This window comes from Saccostrea echinata, unplaced genomic scaffold, assembly GCF_033153115.1.
Source record: "Saccostrea echinata isolate AGI-Se365-2 ecotype Australia unplaced genomic scaffold, CSIRO_AGI_Sech_v1 ptg000028l, whole genome shotgun sequence".
NCBI lineage: Eukaryota > Metazoa > Mollusca > Bivalvia > Ostreida > Ostreidae > Saccostrea > Saccostrea echinata.
Window position 1 is genome coordinate 4604973 of NW_026889777.1, and position 16871 is coordinate 4621843.

General features: G+C 31.6%; 2 protein-coding genes across 2 annotated transcripts; both read left to right on the top strand.

The window, feature by feature from the left end:
* The first annotated feature begins 5263 nt into the window (after positions 1–5263).
* On the top strand, positions 5264–8159 carry LOC133193647 (uncharacterized). The gene is made up of 2 exons (XM_061329601.1): positions 5264–5323; positions 5927–8159. The coding sequence occupies exon 2, from the start codon at positions 5943–5945 to the stop codon at positions 7722–7724; it is 1782 nt and encodes a 593-aa protein (XP_061185585.1). The 5' UTR covers positions 5264–5323; positions 5927–5942; the 3' UTR covers positions 7725–8159.
* Positions 8160–13238: 5079 nt separating this feature from the next.
* On the top strand, positions 13239–16225 carry LOC133193928 (carbonic anhydrase 2-like). The gene is made up of 7 exons (XM_061329842.1): positions 13239–13248; positions 13450–13599; positions 13752–13921; positions 14858–14950; positions 15171–15243; positions 15614–15765; positions 16107–16225. Exons 1-7 carry the CDS (start codon positions 13239–13241, stop codon positions 16218–16220), a joined length of 762 nt encoding a protein of 253 aa, XP_061185826.1. The 3' UTR covers positions 16221–16225.
* Positions 16226–16871: the final 646 nt, after the last annotated feature.

The window sequence follows — 16871 nt, forward strand, 5'->3', positions numbered from 1 at the left end:
ACATGTATCCTGGACTGAAAAGTCACATAAACATTCATCATCAAAAGTTGTCCAATGACAATGCCGTAAGAAATGGATGAAAATGCAAAAAGATACGGATTTAAATTTCATTTTTTAAATTATTTTTTTTTAAATTTATTTATTTTGGGGGGTGGGGGTGGGTGGGTTACAGGGATAGGTATGTAAGAAATACTTAATGAATTTATGTAAATAAGATTAAGTGAAAAGATTCTTAAGAAAATTAGTGAAAAGATTCTAAAGGTAGGCCAGTACATATCTATGATAGATATTAAAGCATAATTTAATCGTAATTTTGTATTATTGAGATTAATTTCTAACATATTCAGAGGGAATAAAATGTAAAAGAAAATTCTCTCTTTTGGGCCAAGGATTAAAATAAACCTCACAACATCATTCTGACTTTCTTGTAAGCTATGCTTCAGTTGCAATACCAAGAAGAACAGGCATAGTCAAAATAATATTGTAAAAGCAGAACAAAGGGTATTTCTAAACTGCGCATACATGCATATCAAGGCAAGACATTGCTGTGAAAAAGGGAAATATAACGAACTGTGCTCAATCTCAAAAAATCTACAAGCAATACCAATCACTGAAGGGTTTAAAATACGGACCCCTGGAAAAAAGAGGGATACAAGGCAAGGGCAATCCCCCGGTCTAAGACAATATATTTCTCAATTTTCAAAGTTCACGGAAAAGTTATATTTCACTAAAATTATGTTTTCAGTAATGTCATCTTCAACACATTTGATTCATTTTTTATTGAACGACTTATTTATTGATAATCTCTTAGTTGACAGTGAAGCATTCTAAGTGAAAAATGGGTTTATTAGAGTCATAAAAAATTATTTTTGAACATGAATTGTTCTAGTCTCCATTCTTCATTAACGTTTAAATGACGGAAAAGTAAATGTAAAATCTATTTTATGTTTTAAAAAAAAATGGAGACCGAACCCACTCTAAATGAAAATCGAGCATTTCTGAAGGAATAATACGTTTCAACGAACTCGTTTATTGAAATTACACTGATACACATCGAATACACGTAGACTTTGTAGCGTAGTGGTTAACGCGTTCAGTCTTGTGCCTAACCGTGTGCTTTGGAGAGAGTTCGAATCATGAGTGAAGCTTTTTTTTTTTCTTTTCACATATCTTAAAAATATGAGTGAAAAATATACCATTTATCAATAATTTATTCAATAAAGTAAAGGAAGCATTCATGTAAAAGATTATATTGACGATTTTTTGTAACATATATATATATATATATATATATATATATATATATATATATATATATATATATATATATATATATATATATATATTAGGGATGTCAACGAGTACCCGGTTAACCGGGTACTCGATCGAACGTCCGAGTATCGAATACTAAAAATGGTACTCGGATATGTATTTTTTCTTAATTCAAAGTACCTATTTTTATCAAAAACTAGCTTAAATTTGTATACGGTAATTAAAGCTTGTAGTCTTCTACACCTGTAAAACATCCATTATCGCCTTTGGCTGTGTATATACAGTAATTAATGACCAATCACCCAGCCGTTCTCACCTATTGTAGTCCTTAAGTTTTGGATGGCTTCAATGATTGTTTTCAGTGAATATCAATGGTCAATTATCTTCAAATCATTTTTAAATTAGTTAGTAATATACGGCAGCGAAATCGGACATGCATAGAAATGCCGATACCCACTTCAAAAGTGAAGAAATATTTAGAAATAACTATTTAAAAAAAAATGTTGAAAGTCTGTTTGCGAAGTAAATTTAGTGTATACGGGGGAAACAACATATGCAATTGTTTCCCCCGTAAACACTAAACTTACTACACGTGTATAATATTAGACTAAACTTATATAATATTAGACTAGCGATCCCTATAACGTTCGTTCCTTCTCCTTTTGATGAAATAGATTCTAAACAAGAACTGTTAACCATTTGTAATTTTTGATGTAATAATTATGTCTTTTGTGTTTATTTGATAAATAAATTTAGTACCAAAAATCATTCACGTTGGAATCAGTGTTTATATACATTAATAAACGTGATAAAACAGCTTTGGGGTTTAACGTAGCTCAAGAAAATTAATACACTTGTATTTACATTTTTACCGAGTACCCGGGTACTCGATCGGAAAAACGTCCGAGTAACCGATTATCAAAAATTGACCGATTTGACATCCCTAATATATATATATATATATATATATATATATATATATATATATATATATATATATATATATATATATATATATATATATATATATATATAAAAAAAACTTTTCATGAACTCCGAATTGAGAAATGTTTTCTGAGAGCGGGGGATTGTCATCGCCTTGTACGCCTCCATTCTTCCAGAGGTGGGATCAGGTGCCTAGGTGGAGTAAGCACCCCCTGATTACTGGTCACCCAGCCGTGAGCCCTATGTATTGATCAGATAGATAGAATATTCCGTAGTCAAATTTAGTATTAAAACAAAGGCCTAACAACTGGTGTGAAATATGTCAGTCAAAATGCGACCAAATGATAGGTTATATTAAATTTGCAAACAAGGTCATTATAACGACCATTGAATTTACAAAATGCCGACTTCAAATGAGGATGTTGAATCCCTGTAACATCAACTTACAATACATCCTTCAGTAGCCCGCCTCGGTTTAAAAATTGATCTTACCAAGAGCACGCTCTTTGGTATCGAATAAGTTGGGAGATATAAACAACATACGCAGGTGATAGCGGAATATTACTACATAAATAAGGAAAGTTGACGATGGAAAAACTGAAGTCATCTCGTTTGTCATACAAAATAGTTGTTAGTTGATCTTTATCGTCTATAGTCAGTATATCGTTCAGACCTCTATGTGTGACGACATCGAGGGTGCATACTATCAATCATGAATTCGGAATGTGATCCATATTTTCGGGATGAGTGAACAGATTGATGTTTCGAGACTATTTCCATTCTCAGGGACCTACAGTTTTAATCAGAGTTACATGGAATGGACTGCAAAATAAAAAGGTTCATCGTTTTACTGTACCTTTTACAGATTTCATCAAAGATTCTATTATTAATTATTATAATTAATAAACAACTCAGCAATGTCTCATTCTTCAAAACTTCATTTTAGATTTACTAAAAAATACGTAATTGACAGTAGCAGATTTAGAGAAAGCTCTACCTCCTTTTGTAACCAAATACTGGAACTACCACAAACGAATGATATATATAAAGATATAACTGTTTGTTATCTTCTCCTTCATATGATATAGCCTCAAATGATCAAGACATCAATTAAAGGCAGATAAACATAAAGTACTGGACGTTTTTAAAACTTTAAAATGGTTAAAACTTGACGAAGAAAGGAGCTAGTAATAAACTGATTTTGAAGGATTTCTGCAGGTACAGTGTATTGCTGAAGATCTGTTTGTTTTGAGAAAGGCCTTGCCATTTAAATGTTCATATTATGTAATATCATGGTTCCCTGTATCCTGCATTGCATGTAAAAGTGAGGGTATTTGAAGATAAATTATCAGGTAGATTAAAGCAAACATGAATGTGAACAGTTCCTATAAGAAATAAATAAAAATTTTATAGATTCAGGATTTGTAAAAGAGCGCTGTTTAAGAAAGAAAATTCTGATTAAAAAATGGGACAACAAAAATTATTTCAAAGTTGACATTTTAGCACTCGCTCAAAAAAGTCTTTACTTCAACTGTATTTATTTAGTATTTTAGTGTACCTGTAAAGTTATTATTATTTTGTTCATTCAGACTTGATATAAATTAAGTGTAAAGATATGTCTCCATGTTTTTCATTAAATTAAGGTTTGTACTCAATAGAAATTCTTGCTTCACGGGGAAAGATTCCAGCTTAATATCTGAACCTTGATCTCTGCATTGACTTGACAAGAGAGCAAAACTCCTAGCACTTAAACGGTTTTTTGACATTTGAAACAATTGAAAATGCATTTTATGTGATAGAAGACGTGATTTGACATATATTATTGTATTTATAATATGAAACACAAACTTATATTCTATTTCTTCCTATTTTCATTGAAAGACAAATAACTTGTATAATCAAATATTATTTCTCCAAGTTTTATAGTAAAGTTTCAAAGTTTCAGGTTGAATAAATGAACAAAAATGGAATATCAAAGTATTTAAGTATGTACTATAGTAAATTGTAGAGACTTTTGTTATGACTATCTCGTTTTATTAAAAGAACTACATGTACCTTAAACATTTGAAAAATTGCACTTTCTGTCCTCCATACTTTAAATCACCTTAAGGAGTGTCGGCCGGGTTTTCCGATCTATTTATATATATCAAGATATCAAGGTATGATGTTCTTTCCTCAAGACACATTGTAGCAGTGTTTTAAGAGTAAGTTCTTTTATTCTTATATGGTTTATTCTTATATGATTTTCAAAACGGAATACATTTGTTTGTCAAAGTAGGATCTGACTCTCAATCAATGAAAATAGAAGCAGACTTCACTATTGATCCATAAGTTCATGGAAGCATAACATGCATAACGAAATGATGGAGAGCTGATTTTTTTATTAAGGTCAGATGACATGTTCCTTGAATAACTGTTTTTTTTTTAACTCTTCGTAATATACGAAAAATGTTTTTAAGTATCATTACTTTCTGATTTCTAAACTGTAAAATGTCTGAATAAATATATAAACTAAAATCTGTGATATCAATAATTCAAGCTATCTCCAGTAGGATTATACAAAAAAAAAACCGACCTCTGGAATCTTGCACAAATGCCTGGTAATGTGCCTCGATTTTTTTGTGAGGAAACATCTTAAAGTTACAAGTTCTTGGGTAAAATAATATATTATAGAAGAACGTGTCGTGTCGTCTGACCTTAAATTATCCAGTTTCTTCCAATTAGGATACTGTGCATGTGCATACGACCCAATATGTAGCAAGGTTTGAATAATATATAAAAGATATATTTCCTTAACATGACTATGAATATACAATTTCTCAAATTTATGTGCAGAGAGGCTGGTGCGACATAGAATTAACTTTTCGTAAATAATAGCAACCTTGAAATTTTTGAATTTTTATCATTATTATTTAAACGATCTTATTTTTTTTTTTTACATAATTAACTTAGATGAAATAATATCGCCTGTTAGAGCATTATGAAAGTTGTATATACTTACATTTTTCCATAAATCATTTATTTTTCCCCTTTCTTTTTTGATTAGGTGAATTAAAAACATTCAAAATGCAAAATGGTTTTGAAAATTGAACTTTAGATATTTCAGGTAAGATTTAAAGTATTAAAAACTTTAAGATGAGCAAGATATGATCCTTTAATTTATGCATTTGAACTACAACATCAAATGGAAAAATATAAAAAGAATCTGAGTTTTTGAAAGTTAACACTATATATATATATTTATGCCTCCTCTTTACCTACCTACACATCAAAATTAGACAAACTCACATGTGTGTTGAAAAAATGTTTATTGATCAAAATATGATAATATTCTGATCAAATCAAATCATAAACTCGTACAAACTTTCAAAATACAGTTCCAGTAAAACAAAATGGATTTAACAATGTAAATATGCAAATTACAGTTCCATTATACAAATTGGATGGTACAGTGTAAATTTGCAAGTGAAGTTACAGTATTGCAAAGGAGGGATCTGTCAATGTAAAGAAACAATTGTAATCAGCAAACATATCACACATAAAATACAAGAAGTAGAATAATACTCAAATTACATGAAAAGAAACATATGCTCGATATAAAAATTATATATATCTATATATATATATATATATATATATATATATATATATATATATATATATATATATATATATATATATATATATATATATATATATTCTATTTAAGAATCTAACAACAAGCAATGGGTATCAAGTCATCCAAACAAAAGAAAACGCAACATATCCATATGATGCAAAATGACTTAGAGAAAGACAAAAGAGCAAAAGACATAAATGATGGTACATTGCCTGCTATTGCTGAACCTCTGCAGTCATTGCCTTTGGAAAATATAAACAAAAGTTTTATTTCGAAAGAATGTAACGCATATCATCAGTTTCCCATTGTACGTTTTAGCCCCAAAAAATTAAGCTCGAAGGAAATGTTGCAAAGTCACGGAAACCTAGATATTAGAGATGATCAAAGCCAAAATGAAAAGATATGTGAAGACACCTTTACGTATCAGGAAAACTTTAGGCAAAGTAACATGCTAGAAAGGTGTACTATCCATATAGAAAACGTTTATACATACTGGTGTGAGGAATGCAAAGTACCAATATGCGATAAGTGTGTAGATCATTTGAATCATGATATAATTGACGTACAAGAAGCTTACGAAAGGAAAATAACAGAAAACAAAAGAGCTTTCAATACCATTAGCAAGTGGATACTGCCGTTAAATCTATCGATGAAGGTAAGGACACAGAAAGACATGGGCAATTATTGCACCCTGTTGAATGAATCATTCGGGGACATGCTGGAAAAATCTCTGGGGTTAAAGAATCTGTTAGATAGATTTGTATCCCATGATTGTGCTAATATTTCCAGAAAATTAGTAAATAACACCAATAGCATACTAAGTAAGCAAATGATGAGTACCAATATGCACTATAGAAAACTGCAGATGTTTTGTGACAAATATGACCAAACAGCCAACAAGCCTGTTAAATTTCTCCTTTTTCTGTCGAGGAAACATTTTCCGAAAAATGTACCCAAAAATGTGTCAAAATTGGATCTAACGTCCTTTGATGAAAAGTCGAACAAAGTTGCAATGGTCCAAATACTTGCAGATTTCATTATCAAAGAGAACAAAATGAAACATGCGCCAGAAAATATAATGCACCAGCTAACTCTTGTTTCTTCATTTCAAATGACAGACATTAACCGTGTATGTCACATTAACTGTGTTACTCCAACACAGGTATGGATCAGCGATTATAAATACAATCTTATACTGATGGAGATTATAGAAAACAAGCTATCTGTAGCTCACCGAGTTGGTGATGACTCTTGGGGACTCGGTGTGTATACGGTGTCCGATACTGGCGACCTGATTTACATCGACAGAGGATCAGCTATCAAAAAGCTGTCTTTAGATTGTAGAACAAATGAACGCTTATTTACGATAAAAAATGATTGGCGACCACGATGTATATATTACTCCCACTTCAAAAGAGACCTGCTCATAGGCATGTGGAAAGAAAAGAGATGTAGAGTAGTGAGGTATGATATTTCGGGTCAAAAAATCCAAAATTCAGAAAACGAAAGTCCGACACTATATAAATATCCTGCTTACATAACAGAAAACTGGAACGGGGATGTCATTGTAGCAGATTTGGATAAACACGCACTTGTAGTAACTGATCAAAAAGGTGCTTATCGATTTTCCTATGAAGGTCCTCAAAATGGATCCCAGCTGGACCCGCGGGGAGTTTGTACCGATGGAATTGGTCACATTTTAGTGAGTGACTGGGCAAGCAGTTCAGTGCAAATAATCGACAAAGACGGTGTATTTTTGCGAACGTTGCTGACTGTCAGCAACAAAAACAATCCACCATATGGGCTATGTTATGAAGAAACAAACCACTTTCTTTGGGTAGGCTATGATAACTCTAGTAAAGTGACAGTATTTAAATATTTGAATTAAACGAAAAATTGCTAACTACCATTCCTTTCATTTGATAATTACGATTACTATAGTAACTTTACTACTAGTCAGTTCAGCTAACGCAGAAATTTGGTAACAGAAATGCTGTTCATAAGGTATCAGTTTATTTAAGACAAATGGATTTTGTTGTTGCTTGAACTTTTTAAATCAATATGTTCTCACAAACACTGCATAAATTATGATTTTTGTTGCTAGTATTGCAGTCTTTAAATTTAAGATATCTATTTCTTTTAGCATTTGTGCTATTTTCATTTCAACATTGACATAGCCAAAAGAGCAATATGGTTCAATAAAGTATCAGTTTAACTAGCTATTGTATGCTTTTTTAAATCATACTTTCAAATGAAGAAGCAATGCTGCAAAAAATCAGAATTGATATTGTAACTGTAGAAATGCTAATAAATATTTATTTATATTGGCTTAAATGGATTTTAGCATTTCATTAAATATTGTTAGTTATAAACTTTAATTGTACAGAAAATGTGTTACAAAAAAAGGAATGATTTTAATGCAAATGCTTAGCAAATAAACATTATAGTGATTATACTATATAATTAATATAATTATTTGTTGTTTATAAGAAAGGAAGTTTTGTTTTACTTTGATATGTATTAATTAGTATTACCACAGTGTTTTAGTAAATTGAAATTCGAGGCCCATATGCATTGGTGATCACCTGAATATCATACATTTCTCAACATATGACCATCTTTGACCCATCTAGGTCTTGAACTCTTGACCATTGTGACATAAATTTTACAATTGTGGTAGATAATTTTTAGATTATTATCACAGTGCATAAAGTTGCTACCATATGCTTAAAAGTTATGAAGTAAGGAAATATAATGCATTTTCCGATGATCTACTAAGCTCCACATTGAAACCCTAAATCTAGAAACAGAGAACCTGAATTCTACAAGTGGTACAGGGCTTATTGCCCAATGTCATTCTAAATTTTGTCTGTCTTCTAAATGTCCTAGGAAAGACTTCTTATGCATTTTCATTGCTTGAACAAATTAAGCCCCACCTTGGGGCTTGAAATCAGCACACAGGGTTCCTTAGTTTTGTTAGCGTTTTATTTTCTATTGCAATCATGCAGTCTGTATACAAAATGTCCAAAAGTACAGACAGAAAAAAAGATTGTCTTTCTTTTAACGATTCGATTTCAATCAGACTGTCAACATTTGGCATGGGCTACAATCCACCTAACTAGAGCAACACACAGACCAGTATACAAATATTATTATGACGTCCTTTGTTCTAAAAAAAACAGATCTGTCTTGTTTGTTCTGAATTTTTACTCAGGATTGTTTAGACTTTCTATTTCTTCAAGAATTTTACTCTTGATATCCAGAGCTTTATTAAAACTGAACATAGGTGACCACATCGGTGCATTTTTTAATTAACCAATCAGAATCCAGGATTTTGTACCCTATTTGCATAAAGATTGTCCTCAGTTCACATCTGCTTTATATGTCACAATGAAATATAAGGAAACTGAAATCATATATAATTTTATGCAATGCTCTTCAAAATTTTTAAAATTTAAAAAAAGCGTAACTGAACAGGAATATCTGTATAGTCGTCACACAATAAGTCAAGCTGGTATTCCGCCTTTGTTTTACCATTTAGACGAGTATACTTTTTGGTGGACAGATCACAGAAATATCAATAGATGACCATGTAAGCCCCGACATAGCATTATTTATGTAAGGAATACAAAATGTATTTAACACAGAAGGTTCATTATAATAAAAATTATTTTACACATGTGTGACATGTATGCAAACATTTTGATATTTAAAAGAAATAAAATGATATATAAAGCGAGGTATGTCACTCGTCAGCTTTTGAGAAAAATTTGGTCAGAACCTCTTACTTCAATATCATTTATTACAATTCAATTTTTATATCATATTTTAATTCAACGATGCAAATTTTATAATATTGGACTGTTTCTTGCAGTGGAAGGATATTTAGAAGAAAATTCTTCAAATCTACGCATTTGTTAAGCTTAATATTTTGAATATCTAGCCCTACGTATTTTTGCTCAAGGAATTATATTCGTTATTATATGCTAGGAATATTAAATATAGGTTTCAATTAATATTTTTAGAACAAATTTTACACATTCACTCATAAAATATGGATATAACGAACAGTATTCAAGCTCAAAGTCCATTTAGACAATACAAATCGGGAGCAGAGCAAACACGGACCTCCAATAACATCAGAGGTGGTATCAGGTGCCATGGGGTAGTGAGAATCCCCTGCCAACCGGTCACACCCGCCGTGTGCTCCTTGTAATGATCGGGAAAACGGAAAAATCCGTAGACAATTCAGTGTGTAAATAATGGCCTAACAATTAGCATGAAGAACGTCAGTCAGCATTTGACTTAATGATAGGTTGTATTTACTGACAAGGTCATTTTATCGACCATAAAACTTGCCAAATGAGACTGTTGATATCCTTGTTTCATCAATTTGTTTGTCAATAGCTTGCCTCGTTCTATAAATTGTTCATACGTAAGACATGCTCTTGCGTATCGAATCAACTGGGAGTCAGAAACCCCATATGCAGTTGATAAGGGTATATTGCTACATAAGTAAGGGAAGTTTGTAAATTGTAAATTCAACGGTCGTTATAATGACCTTAGCTTGTTTGCAAAATTTAATATAACGTATTATTGGGTCTCATTTTGACTGACATATATTATACCAGATGTTAGGCCTTTGTTTTAATACTTAATTTGGCTACGGAATATTCTATCTATCTCATCAATACATAGGGCTCACGGCGGGTTGACCAGTCATTAGGAGATGCTTACTCCTCCTAGGCACCTGATCCCACCTCAGAAAGAATGGAGGAGTACAAGACGATGACAATCCCCCGCTCTCAGAAAAGATTTTTCTCAATTCTAAGTTCAGGAAAAGTTAAAAGCTTCACTCGATTCGAACTCCCTCCAAATCACACGGTTAGGCACAACACTGAACGCGTTATCCACTACGCTACGAAGTCTACATGTATTCGATGTGTGTCAGTGTGATTTAAATAAACGAGTTCCTTGAAACGTATAATTCTTTCAGAAATGTTCAATTTTCATATAGAATGGGTTCGGTCTCCACTTTTTTTGAAACATAAAATAGATTTTACATTTACTTTTCCGTCATTTAAACGTTCATGAAGAATGGAGACTTGATCCATTCATGTTCAAAAATTATTTTTACGGCTCTAATAAACCCATTTTTCACTTAGTATGCTTAATTTTAAACTTTCAAAAAGAGATTATCCATAAATAAGTCGTTCAATAAAAAATGAATCAAATGTGTTGAAGATGACATTACTAAAAACATAATTTTAGTAAAATATAACTTTTTCGTGAATTAAGAAAATTGAAAATATATTGTCTTAGATCAGGGGATTGTAATCGCCTTGCACACCCTCTTTCTTTCCGTGGTCCCTGTTTTATGCCCTTTTCACAGATTTGTATTGCTTGTAGATTTCTTAGATCGATCACAGTTTTTTATCTTCCCCCTTTTCACAGCAATGTATCTTGCCTTGATACGCATGCACAGTTTAGAAATACCCTTTGTTCTGCTTTTACAATATTATTTTGACTATGCCTGTTTTTCGTGGTATTGCAACTGAAGCGTAGCTTACAAAAAAGTCAGTATAATGTTCTAAGGTTTATTTTTGACGTTGGCCCCTAAAATTTCCTTTTACATTTTATTCTCTCTGAATATGTTAGTGTATGAGGCAATACACATTTTACATACATATGAAAGAGAGAGAGGATTACCTCGAAGAGAATAGCAACGACTGCTGTACCGTCTTTTTTATCAATGGCATTGGTCACAGTTCCATACTTAGTATTGAAATGAACCATGTGAAGCTGGGAGTACAAGAGAAATAAACATCAGAAAGACAGAGTTATTTTATCTATAAATTAATTTGTTATTGGGCATTCCTACGCAAAATATAATACAACACTTTCAGTTTCCATAGGTAGACGTGATTGTGTCGTGCATTTTTGTTTCTCTGTAATTTGAAGTGCATGGAATAACTTATATTATTTTTGCTCAATAATTCCAAAGTGAGTGTAATAAATTCAGGCCCGTAGGAAACAATGTCAGCTGGGTGAAGACACAAAACAAAAATTCTTGACAAAAAAGACGTTAGGATTGAGGGAGCACAACGATAAATTTATCCTTGTTTTCTATTGTGTAGCATACACTGGCAAAATTATCAAGGGGGCAAAATCCTTGATCAATTTATAACAATGTTATAATGTGTCAAAATAGTTATTTTTAAGGTATAAAGTGGATCTATGCTCCATGATTTTGTTAACCAAAAAACGTTTAGGTAAATGTATATTTTTACGCATAATTTGAGGATAAAATTCCAAAAAAAAAATATTTGGAGGGAAGACCACTCATATTGGAAAAAATGTGCTATAATATGAAGAAATGTTCGTTTTTGCCCCCTTTGGTGTGTGTATGCTATTTAATTGCTTTATAATTGAGATTTATTTTTCACCTTCTTACATAATATTTGTCGCAACAAAGGCATTTGCGCGCCTTGTTAGCCCATCTTTATTGTCTTTTCGTTTCTCCCTCTTACAAAAGACTGTTTAAAAAATCATTCCATATTATGACTAAAAAAATTGTTGTACTGTTCAAAAAGAGTCAATTTAAAAAAAATAAATTTTTGAAACCACAAAAATTATTTCAGTACTTATTTATACTGCCAACATTACGAAATATACATATAGAGGACAGAAAAGGAGAAGTTATTAAATAAATACAACTTGCCTAAAAATTGTATAAATACATAAAAAACGTTGTATGTATTGATTGCCAGGTAAACAACCTCTCAAAAGACGTTTTTTCCTCTCTATTAAGCCGGATCATGCAGAAAAACAGTGTACACAGAATTATTTATAATATTTATTGTCAACAATGCGGAATAACATGATATAATACTTTCTTTAGTTGTTATTTTGTTTGGTGATTCTTGCAGAAATATCGAGCAAGTCTCGCGGAAATACCGCGAAGATCACGTGAACAGCAGTGAACTTAACATATTTCTAATATTAATCATGTTAATCGCAAAGAAAACCATGAACAAGATTTTTGAGATCTTGATCATAGTTTCTGGTATTATTGTGTTTGTCCAATGTACACGGCACCATGAATTTTCTTATGGCGGGCATCTGTATGGTATGTATAGACTTAAGTCCTCGGAATTTATCAGAAAAAAGTGGCACATACCTTTAAATTAATTCAAGAGAAAAGAAAAATAACCACAGAAATGATAGAATCATTGGCGCCTTTAAGTTTAAAAGATATAGTGCCCAATATTTTTTAAATCAGTTGTGTGTTCCTTTTTTTCCCCCTTTTTAAATATTAATCAATGTTGTCTAATTGAAAAATTTTAATTAAAAGAAAGATGCAATAGTGATATATACGGAATATTGGTATCATTTTGTAATAATGTGTCAAAGTATGTCTAGATATATATTCTTTTTACGACAATATAATTTTTTACACTAAAACATTTATAGATGTTTATGTTGCAACATAAAAGAGTACCTATAAACAATTGCCATCAGTCTAGGTAAGTGGGGCTAAGAGTGAAGACTTTAAGTTCATGATTATCTAAAATGTTTGCAAGAACTAACACAAAACCTCTTAATTTTTACAGGACCCTCGAAATGGGGGGTCACCTGGCGCGAATGTAATGGAGAAAACCAGTCTCCTATCGACCTAAGCTCCTCCAAATGCTGTAAGAAACATTTCAGACTTAAATTCAACAACCATGGCGAGAAATGCGATGGATACCTCATCAACAATGGTAACGAAATGTAAAGCTCTTCGTTGAAATTAATTTTGATGTTTTTCAAACAATAACGTGATTTCGTTGTAATCAATTAACAATTGCAACATTGCAGAAAAAAATACATACATGTATAAATAATTCTAATAATTTTTTTTTCTTGAGAAAAGGACACGCCCCCACGTTTGTTGTCAGGAAGTGCAACAAAAGGAAATTCATCACGGGGATCCCGTTTTACCCTCAGGTTGGGTATCAGCTGGCTCAGTGGCATTTCCACTTTGGTTCAAAACGAAATTGGGGAACAGAACACGCCATTAATGGGAAAAGATTTTCAGCCGAGGTACACAGCTTAATACACTAATATCATATCAGAGAACGGATGAGGGGTAGTTTCTCCGTTTGAATAGAATTATAAACTTAAGAACATGAATGAGGCTACTAGTATTTCAGTTTATAGCCTTTTTCAAACAATGGAATTAATGAGTTTTTCAAACTCATTTTTCGAAAAACTCATTTTTCAAAAATACATATACTCCTAGAGTTAAGATTAAACTATCCTGTTATGACCATGAATAGACATTAAAATATACCCCGGTATTACTCAGTTTCAACAGAACCTTTATGCTTTCCGTTCTCTTTCAATTAAATTTTAAGCTGCTTCAGTGTATCATTGTTTGAATCATCACATGGATTGTCAGATTAAGACATCTTTATAGAAATTATCTTCATTTGAACTTGCTGATAATTAATCAACTATAATCGAATTAATAGTTCATTAAGCCCGGAACGGGGAGGGCGTAACCGCCTCCAATTACTTAACAAGGCAATTAACGGTTTCGCCCCTTAATAATTTGTCCAGTGTATACTACACCATAGAAAACAAGGTTAAATTTATTGTTGCACTTCCTCAATCGTAATGTCTGATGACGTTTTTTTTTTTTTTTTTTTTTTTTTTTTTTTTTTTTTTTTTGTCATGAAATTTTTGTTAACTGCCCGTCCTAACTGAATATTTTTAAGGGTCTGAATTTATTACAATAACATTAGAATTATACTGAACCAAAAATAATACAAGTCATTGAATGCACTTCAAAATTATAGAGAAACAACCACCTCTTTAAATAAAAGATGCATAGCATAATCACCTCTGTCTATTGGAACTGAAGTTTTTCTGTTGTATTTAAAATATTTTGCTTGGAAATGACCAAAGAAAATTAATTTATAGATTTATAGATAGAATAATTCAGTCTTTATGATGTTTATTTCTCTATACTCTCAGCTTCACATGGTTCATTTCAATACTAAGTATGGAACTGTGACCAAAGCCATTGATAAAAAAGATGGTATAGCAGTCGTTGCTATTCTTTTCGAGGTAACTCTCTCTCTCACTCTCTCTCTCATGTGTATGTACATGTAAAATGTGTATTACCTATACATGTAATGTGTGTATTGCCTATACATGTAATGTTCTCGTAACTTTAAAAATAATTCTTTTTGGACACATTGAAATATATGTTACTCTAGAAATCATTTCAACAGAGATCTCCAAAATATTTTAAAACTATTTAATATCCTCTTAATTGAATCATCAGGAAAGTCGGAGGGCCCGACTCTCACCGATTGATCTATTTTTCCGGAAGTACGGCTCCCATGTGTATCATCCAGGTAAGAAGACAAGCGATCATGTATATTGTAAGGACGTTAGATAGGGAAAGCTAAACTTAACGTGCAGATATGGTCAGTTCCAAGAGTTGATTGCAAATTAACTATATATGCTTTTCCAAGCTTTCATGTTAACAGAAGAAACTGAACGCGTTAGTCACAGGGGTCACAATATTTGCAATGTAACTGTTTTATTCCATACTAGACTATTTGCCAAACTTCAAAGGAACATGTTTTGCATATATCTTCAGTTGCTTCCATTTTACAATGTATAGCAATTCATGAAATACACTTTATATTGAAATAGAATTTAATTTAAAATGCTTACAGTGATTTATGTCCATGTTTATGAATATTTAGTGAATTCTTACAGGACATGCAGTCAAGGCTGTGTTTAATCCTGTGGAATGTATTCCAAAGAATAATCGTATGTTTTTCTACAAAGGATCGTTAACGACGCCCGGATGTTACGAGAGCGTTAATTGGTTAGTTTTCAAACAACGCTTGGCTATATCGCCAAGAACGGTAAGGGGCTAAAGGAAGGGTTGACGGAATAATCCAATCCTTCCCTTAAAATTTTTTTTTATCGTGAAAGATCCAAATAAACGTAGATATAGTGTTACTGTGTACTTATATATATCTCAATTTTAGGAGAAAAATTAAATTTCATTACATTTTATGTGCAATGCATACCATGATAATAATGATTTAATATTTACAATTAAATTGATGAGATATATTAATACACAAAATAATACTATTAAAACAATATTTTCAATTTTCTTTTAAAGACTAATATGATGTTTAAATAACGTAATAAAGGAAATAATTTCTTAAATTCTTCATTACCATTTTTATCTTGCAAGATGACATTTTTCCGGAAATTGAAAACTTTTCATCATGAAGCGCCTATTGCACAACTAACCAACCTTCGACCACTACAGACACTGGGAAAAAGGAAAGTGTATTGTAGTATCTGAACACTTAATAATAAAATAAACCCGGAAATAAAACCGAGAGAATGAAGATATACTGAAATATACACAGGATGAACTTGCACCATTCAGTCAACTGAATGGTCACTGAAAGGTCTAGAAAGTCACTAAATGGCAGAGCTCTGCCATTCAGTCACCTTTTAGTTAACTTACACTTTTCAGTTTACTGAATGGCAGAGTTTTATCTTGTAATAACCTGAACCTACTATTAGTTCACTATCTAAATTTTAGTAACTTTGGTTAGATGGAACTCTTTACCTTAGCATATAGAGTCTACTAATTTATAAGATTATTTTAAGTTGAACCATAATGACTGATCCTTGTAAATGTGAAAATACAACAGATAATGAACGAACTTATAAAAGTTTTTTTTTTTTTAATTGCCATAGTCATTGGCTCAGGTGTGAAAAGATAGGGGGAAAAACCAACATCGTTGACGGGATTAAATTCAGTAAACTTATTGGCCCATGCACTATTGTGATAGTAACTGTATATTATATAAAAGTTCACAATATGGGGTCTTTTTTCTTTATTCATTTTTCAGAAAAAGAGTGAAATGTTACCGGTGAATATCAAATATACCTCTTTTAAACGATTTTTTTTCCATTAAAAGTGTTTATAAGTTTAAAATAAATG

Excerpts from the sequence above, each read along its gene's own strand:
- LOC133193647 (XM_061329601.1), top strand. The coding sequence starts at position 5,943 with ATGGGTATCAAGTCATCCAAACAAAAGAAAACGCAACATATCCATATG.
- LOC133193928 (XM_061329842.1), top strand. Across the intron at positions 13,600-13,751 it reads TGGATACCTCATCAACAATG|GACACGCCCCCACGTTTGTT; the intron begins GTAACGAAATGT and ends TCTTGAGAAAAG. Across the intron at positions 13,922-14,857 it reads GGAAAAGATTTTCAGCCGAG|CTTCACATGGTTCATTTCAA; the intron begins GTACACAGCTTA and ends CTATACTCTCAG.